The 8,000-nt window shown below is 41.9% G+C and overlaps 1 protein-coding gene across 1 annotated transcript; it reads left to right on the top strand.

The window, feature by feature from the left end:
* The first annotated feature begins 4,715 nt into the window (after positions 1 to 4,715).
* Positions 4,716 to 7,286, top strand: gsc (goosecoid). Its single transcript, XM_082515094.1, has 3 exons — positions 4,716 to 5,288; positions 6,053 to 6,312; positions 6,941 to 7,286. The coding sequence occupies exons 1-3, from the start codon at positions 4,973 to 4,975 to the stop codon at positions 7,088 to 7,090; spliced, it is 726 nt and encodes a 241-aa protein (XP_082371220.1). The 5' UTR covers positions 4,716 to 4,972; the 3' UTR covers positions 7,091 to 7,286.
* Positions 7,287 to 8,000: the final 714 nt, after the last annotated feature.

Raw genomic sequence — 8,000 nt, 5'->3', positions numbered from 1 at the left:
AATTTGTACATTCAAGTGGTAAAGGCCAGAGTCTGTCCAGATATTTATAAGTTATGCTAACACTTCATAAAACAGCTGTGACCAGGCCTGTGAATGTGACAGCAAAGCACCTCCTTTTGCAAGCTTGCCACCACACAACTCAAGTGTGTTACTGTCTGCACCCCAAATAGTGTTTAATGTTTAACTACAGTGTAATTAGGGAGGTTGGGCTACTCTGTGATATAGCCTACAAGAGTGATGAGTAATTACAGTCTAGGAAGGGGAGATACAGCCCACTCCTGTTTCATTATAATTTAAGAAAGGAAAATATTATTGTTTTCCTATAAAAGATCTTGAAGGTATTTGTTACTACTTAAAATAACTAATTACAACGAAATTTATGTCTATATGCTTTTAAAATACTCCAAAGATACTCACTGCTTACTCTCCTTTCCTTTAAAAACTTTTTGAATCTATTTACTCCGCACTGAAAATAACACCATGCATTCAGAAACATGACATAAATGTTTAGAAATTACACCAGGCTGAATAATGAAGGGCTAACTCTGCTTTTACAAATCTAAGTCATCATACTGTCACACTACCACTAGGAGTCACCACAGTCAGGCATTTTAAAACCCATGCAGATGGACTTAACCCTGGCTGTATTTTTAATCGTTATCATACACTGTATTAAAATTTCCATCATATTTATCTATGAATCATTTTGGGGTTTTTTAGATTGAATTATGTACTCATCACACTTTTTATACGTGATAGTGTATCACACATGGTTAGGTTAGGTTGTGCATAATTATTAATGTGAGACTAAATGATGGTCTGTTAGCCTTGCAATGACAGCTGATCTGTTCACTGTGCATCCCGCTGCTCTTTGCCCAGTGACAGCTGGGATAAGTGGACGGATGAATGGATGGATTTGGCTGGGATGTAAATGACATGGTATTTTGTCTGAGCAGTTTTGTATAAAACTCTGCATGCACTGCACTCTCTGCACTGCAGGGTTGTTGGGATCCATTTAATGGTTTCAACTCATATTTGTGACGTTGTTTGACAAAATTTTTTACATGATTTCAATTTATGCAACACAAAGCAAAAAGTGAATTACAGATTTGTCTGGAGACTGGATTGTCGGGAAGCATCATTCATCACCTTTTTTTTTCTAGTAGGCCGGCTTTTTGTGAAAGGATTATTGTGTGTGCAACTTACTTGAAGCTCATGTGCGAAGAAAATGAGTGCTGAACAAAATGACATTTTGTGATTCGCGTCCTTTCATGTGTGAGGCAGATATTAAATTTGTGGTCAGGTTACGGGCACTTTGTGGTTTGCTTTGAGCAAAAGATGGTTTGCATCGGGTGGTGGTGGGAATGATGAACGGAGGAAGGGTGGGCTGCCTCCTTGAACCTAGCAAGTGGTTCTTAGAAACACATGGGTCCCATAGTGGATCCCTGATCCAACAAAAGGAACCAGACTCTACATGACAGATCTGACATGTACATGTGTGTGTGTGTGTGTGTGTGTGTGTGTGTGTGTGTGTGTGTGTGTGTGTGTGTCTGTGAGTTGATGAATTTGAAGGTCTGTTAATCTAGTTTTCAGTTTCCTTTCAAATAAAATGCAAGTAAATTCAATCACACACACACACATACACACACACACACACATTCCATAATATTCATTTGTTAATGCTGGTACTATGTGTGTTTTTTAGGTTTGTTTATGCATTTTCCTTTGAATTCACATCACTTATGCAATGCTGTTTACAGTAATTTTTCATTTTATGATTTATACAGTTATACAGTTATGGTAGAGTAACGGTATATACAGTGCAATGACAGTAATATACACTGATATGCCACAAGAACTGAACACTGATGACCTTGTTATTACACTACAGTGGGTTTCTTACCTTCATGTGGCTACTTTAACACACACCACACCCAAAAACGCTGTTTGAAACCACACAAATTGTTGCTGACCAAGTGGTTTCCTTAACCAGGACAAAAACAACACATGGACAGTTTGAGGAATGCAATAAACGGCTGAAGCTGACCCATCCTCCAAACTTCCTCTATCTATCTATCTATCTATCTATCTATCTATCTATCTATCTATCTATCTATCTATCTATCTATCTATCTATCTATCTATCTATCTATCTATCTATCTATCTATCTATCTATCTATCTATCTATCTATCTATCTATCTATCTATCTGATAATGTAATTATTCAGCCTTACCATATATTTATCACCTCTTGGAGGGAAGCATTAACAAGTTTGTCTGTTTTTATTTACCCTGTTTAAGCAGGTTTTAAAGATCAGGGCTCTGATATATAAAAGATGCATCTGCTATTGCAGCTTTGTGAGTCTTCTTCAGCTTCCATCTGCAGCCTGATTGACGCTTCTATTCACCTGTAAGTGCTGCCTTCACGGTGCTTTTCAACGGCTTTTAATTTCAAATGGACATTTCGTTTTGTGGCAATCCCTTTTGACTCGTTGCTTTCACTGCCACTTGGAAGTAGAAATATAGAAAGAAATGTGAAAATAATAACAGCACATGGTCCTGTTTTGCTCTCTCTCCCGGTCTCCTCTGAGCTAGAATCAAAGTGTGACTGTATTACAGAAAAGGCTTTCAGCCGCGGGAGCGTGTTTCCAGACCCAAAAAAGTCACACTGATTTCCCACTACACACAAAATCAAAATGTGTCACAATCAAATCAATCAATATCCACTTGAATTTTTTTCATCTGGAATGTAAATTAAGTAATGCATTTTATGTATTTTTTAAAAACGAAAAAAAAATTATCTTTTGCTTCTTATACTGTATATATGTAATAACCACAGTCATACCAAAGGCCTGACACTGCACACTGCTCGTGTACGCATGATAAAGAACAGAGTAAGTTTAGTCTTTGTCCTGTGAACATCCCCGTGTCCACATCGGCTCCTATCTAAGGTTCGCTTTGTTTTGGTTACATGGCTGATAGATTTCAGATCAAGTGTCATACTTCGAATTTCCCATGCACGCATGCTGCAGCGGGATGAAACGGAAGTAAAAGCTTTGAAAGAGCTTCATTCTGGATAAAAGGCGCATTTTTTTTTATAACATAAGATGCAGTTTTGGGGTTGTTGGCTCAGAGTGCTGCCGTGCACTTATCTGTAAAACAGCGTCCTCAGAGCAGCAGGTTGTAGTTTAAAGGTCAGGCTGCGGCTGAACGGCAGGAGTCAGCCTAGCCTCGCCGGCACAAGCCTACTGAGGGCTGGCAGCAGCGCGCTTAGCTTTCACGATTTTTGCAAAACTGTCAAAGCAAAGAAGAGAGACACACACGGCCCCGGAAAAGCGCCCAAACACAACGTGACAAAAGAAAGGAAAATGCATCTGTGATCACAAACAGTGTCTAAAATGACGCTGAAGGACCAACGCATTTTATTTGCCTTTTTCTACTCTTCACGCGACTTGTTTTTACCTTACAGAAAAGCCATCGTGCTTATCCCAGTGTTACTGTACAGAGGTTTCAACGGAATATCTCTTTCAGGGAAATTTCGTAGTAGAAGGTTAGAGATAATAGATCAATCGTCTTAAATTCAATTGCTCTAAAATTAAGAAAAGAAAAGAAAAAAGAAAGAAAGATTTTTTTATTTCACCCGATATTTCAAACAATTGCAAAAATGTTAAAAATAAACGTTTCTTTAAAAAAAAAAAGGTGCAGTGTCTTCGTTTTCCGAAACAGGCTGACATGTACAGGGGTATTTCATCCACATTTTTTAAAATGCTGTAAAAACAATTTGATGGATGGTCTGCAGGTAAGAGGAGTGTAAACTTAGAACAGAGCTTGTGTGTAAACTGTGCGGCCACACAGTGCTAATCACCTCCGTATCTTCACAGCTCAGGCTTATCTGGCCGCCTGACAGCAGCATGTGCGAACATCCTGCAGAGTGTTAAATGCAATCATCGTCCCATTAAGGTCTGAGCTGGAATCCACGTTCCACTGCAGCAGCCAGCGCCCGTTTCCCGACCGCTAAGTCTATGTTGATTAGCCATGTAAATACTTAATAAGTTCCCCTTTCCTTCACTGAATGGAAGCGATAATGGGCCGTTACCTTCGCCCGGTCAGGGGGAAAGAAAGACAACTATGGAGGAAAGCGCTGACTTCCTCCCCACGGAACAGCGAGGGTGGATTAAAGCTGGGGGTCATCTCATTAGATGACCCCCAGCTTTAATACAGCGTGTTTCAGGGTGACATTTTCATTTAGTCATGCAGGAAGGCAGAGGAGGTAACAGGTAAAGCCCCGGTCACACTTTCACCGCACTCATGCGCACAGATTGTTAATCTAATGGTTTCTTTGTTGTTAAGTAGTCCTAAATGGGCCATTAGTGATAGATATTAATGAGCAACAAAATAACCGTCATGTCTGCTCACTGCTCGAGCTTTAGCGACTTTCTTGCTTTGAGTCAGTAATGATGTCAGAGTGTCCAGAGTGATGGGCACAGCTCACGGAGACCGGTGCACTGGTTTTATGAGGACTTTGATCTGTGCTGAGGGGCACGTTGAAGCAGCCTGTAAACGCTGCTGTGATGTCCTGCACAAAGTCTCGCTGACACCGCGATAATCGGATTACTCTGTAGGAAGAGCCCCCGCGGCCCAGTGACACGTTTCTAAAAGTCTGCAAACACTCTGGATTATCTTAATTGAATTAATTCAATACACAGCTCCGTGGCGCGTTCACGCAGCAAGACGAGCGCAAGGAGACTTGTTGCTGTGACGTCAGCAGTGTATAAGAACAGCCCCGGACTCAGGCGGTTCCCCCAAACCTCCTGTCCGTATTCTCCAGCAGAGAGAGAGAGCACACACGAGTCCCGGAGCCGCGATGACGCAGTTGTAGCTTACGTTCTCCCGGAGCACGGAATCCCGTCAGTCCAGGACACTCACAGCTGGTTCCCACTTTTCGGAGAGTTCCCGCCGCACACCGGTGTGATGCCCGCCGGGATGTTCAGCATCGACAGCATCCTGTCCGCGCGGCCGAGCTGTAAGGAGCCGCTGCTGCTGCACCGGAGCGGCCCGGTGGTGCTGTCCGCCGGCCTGACGGACTCTCTCTACGCCGACTACAACGGACTGTATTCAGCCACGTGCGGGCCCGTGGCCCCCCCGGTGCAGCCCGTGAGCGGGAGCAGGATCGGATATAATGGCTACTACTACAGCCAGCTGCACGTCCAGGGCGCCGCGGCAGGGCCCCCGTGCTGCGGCTCCGTGCCCGGCCTCAGCCCGCAGCAGTGCCCCTGCATCCCCACAGGTAACACGGCCAGTCACAGAGTGTCACAGACTCAGCTAAGACCTACGCAGTGAAGGATCCGCCACGGGAACTTTTTTTTCTCCTCACACTCTGTATTTCTCAGAGAAAGCATCTGTGGAGCGAAGTAGCTTCCAGGCCAGAGGGCCCATCAGCCTCTAGGTCAACGCGCGTAATTCCACCGTGAAGTAATTATTCGTTATTAATACAAATTAATTACAATCATGCGTAATATTTCATCGCTTGCGAGCACTATCTTACAATTAAGATTCAGTGTAAACACGCCTGAAATACGCGTTTGTAAAATTATTTCAGACTCCATGCTGCATTTCAAAGCTTTGTAAAAACTCGCAAATGTTCACGTGTGAAGTCTTTTTGTGAGACATTACTGTCGCTGCTGTTTCGCAATCAGGACGAATATCACCGAGCTGTTCTGGATTCATACACAGGAAGCAGAAGCGCTCAGGCACGTGCGCGAGCTTAACTTTGAATACAGGAAAGACTGGAGTTGAGCTTTTCCATCGCTGGGATCTGTTTTGGTGTTTCCACACATTCTGTCATGCATAAAACAGCCTCTTCCACAGTTCATTTAATGTATTTTATTTTATTTTATTTTATTTTATTTGTTTTGTTTTGTTTTGTTTTGTTTTGTTTTGTTTTGTTTTGTTTTGTAGTAAAAAACGGAGTGATTTTAATACGCCAAATAATTGAGTGTATATATAGGGTTTCCACCCAGCCATGATGTGTGCTGTCTGTCCGTCATGCAGGCTATGACAGCCCGGGCTCGGTGCTGATCTCTCCGGTGCCCCACCAGATGATGTCCTACATGAACATGAGCAGCCTGTCTCGGACCGAGCTGCAGCTCCTCAACCAGCTGCACTGCCGCAGGAAGCGAAGGCACCGCACCATCTTCACGGACGAGCAGCTCGAGGCTCTGGAGGGCCTCTTCCAAGAAACTAAGTATCCGGACGTCGGCACTCGCGAACAACTTGCCCGCAAGGTCCACCTCCGCGAGGAGAAGGTCGAGGTCAGCGCTTTTATTTTTAAAAGCTATCTTCTTTCAAAGCTTTCACTCCACTCATAAACACACTCACGTGCAGTGAGTTCTAAAACCCGACTGACACGCGCTCACAATGTTATTATTATTATTGAATAATAATAATAATAATAATAATTAAAGTTTGCTCACCTTTATTATTATTATTATTATTATTATTATTATTATTATTATTATTATTATTATTATTATTATTATTATTATTATTATTATTATTATCTTTTTTGTTGCTTCAACAAAATTCACAAAAATCACTATGTTAGAGGTTGTATAATATTGAACAGAAATGTAATTTAATTCAATTTTATTAAATGTTTCTGTTTGCAACAGTTTATCTTCTGCCCTGATTCTGAAAACAAAGTCGATGCTTATCTACAATGTGCAGCAAGTAACACTGCTTCAAAGCAAAAACAAAACAATAACAACAACAACAAAACAATAATCATCATCATCATCATCATCATCATCATCACCATCGTGATAGTTATAATAATCCATTGAAAACAATAGATTAAGAATAAGGGGCTGAGCTGTGGTCGTGCTCAGCATCAGTCGCCACACAGACACGTTCAAAGTGTGCTCTCTCTCTGTCACGCAGGTGTGGTTCAAAAACAGACGTGCGAAGTGGAGGAGGCAGAAAAGGTCTTCATCGGAAGAATCAGAGAACTCTCAGAAATGGAACAAATCCACTAAAACGTCCGCGGAGAAACCCGAAGAGAGTAAGAGCGAGGTGGACTCGGACAGCTGATAACAGAGCGGACCTAACACGGCCTCATCGGCTTGTCCCGTGGAAATCGATGTGGACCCCGAGACATTGTGGTGGTGTGGTGTTGCCATGTTGCACAGTTGTATATATATCTACATTTTATTATTGACTGTGTTCATTATTTAAATTTAATTTAAGCTGCTTTTGTAACGTTCCACACACAGGGATGAGACGCCCTCTGAACTGACTGACATGTGTGAATATATCGTGATGTTCTCTATATGTGATATTTTCATGGATATTAAATGTTGTAATTCTATCATTATTATTACTGTTCTTTTGTCTTTGGCAAAAATAAGAGAAACGTATAAAGGACAGATAAATGTGCGCTCATTTAAACAGTGTGCGCTTTCATTCTGCGCTCGGCGGCAGAACCACAGACTGAAAAGAGCTTGTAAACAGGCTGTGAAATATAGCGCGAAGAAAACGAACGTTTTTTGTTTTTAGCTTCCAAAACGTCAGGGAGAAAAGCTGCTGCAGGCCTCCACATATAAAAGCCTTTATGTGAAAGTAAATGAAATGAAAGATGATTTTATTGTTATCACATCTGAACTGTGGCTCTTTTATGTCCCGCTGACGATTTGGGGTTTGTTTAAAACATCTTTTGGGCAATGAGTTAAAAAAAAAACAACCCCAGAACAGGACAGGTTAGAGAGGTCAGGTCGATCATTTTAAATGGAAACCGTGGAGAAAACAACCGCCAACAATCAACTGCAGCTATTTCCTTCATTTTTTTAAAACTTGGTACGTTTATTATCATTGACAAACCAACAGCAACAACAGTCCAGAAACGTTTGGCCCGCTCAGCAGATCTGGATCAAAGTGTCAGTGTAAGCTGAAACAGAGGAGCAAAGAGACACCGAGCAAAGAGAAGGTATGAACGCTATCTGCA

The sequence above is a fragment of the Aulonocara stuartgranti genome, assembly GCF_965226115.1.
Source record: "Aulonocara stuartgranti genome assembly, chromosome: 19".
In the NCBI taxonomy this organism is placed as follows: domain Eukaryota; kingdom Metazoa; phylum Chordata; class Actinopteri; order Cichliformes; family Cichlidae; genus Aulonocara; species Aulonocara stuartgranti.
Note: the sequence above shows the minus strand (reverse complement) of the source record. Positions and strands in the feature narration are given on the sequence as shown.

Coding starts and splice junctions, on each gene's coding strand:
- gsc (XM_082515094.1), top strand. CDS start 4,973: ATGCCCGCCGGGATGTTCAGCATCGACAGCATCCTGTCCGCGCGGCCG. Junction 5,289..6,052: donor GTGCCCCTGCATCCCCACAG/GTAACACGGCCA, acceptor TCCGTCATGCAG/GCTATGACAGCCCGGGCTCG. Junction 6,313..6,940: donor TCCGCGAGGAGAAGGTCGAG/GTCAGCGCTTTT, acceptor TCTGTCACGCAG/GTGTGGTTCAAAAACAGACG.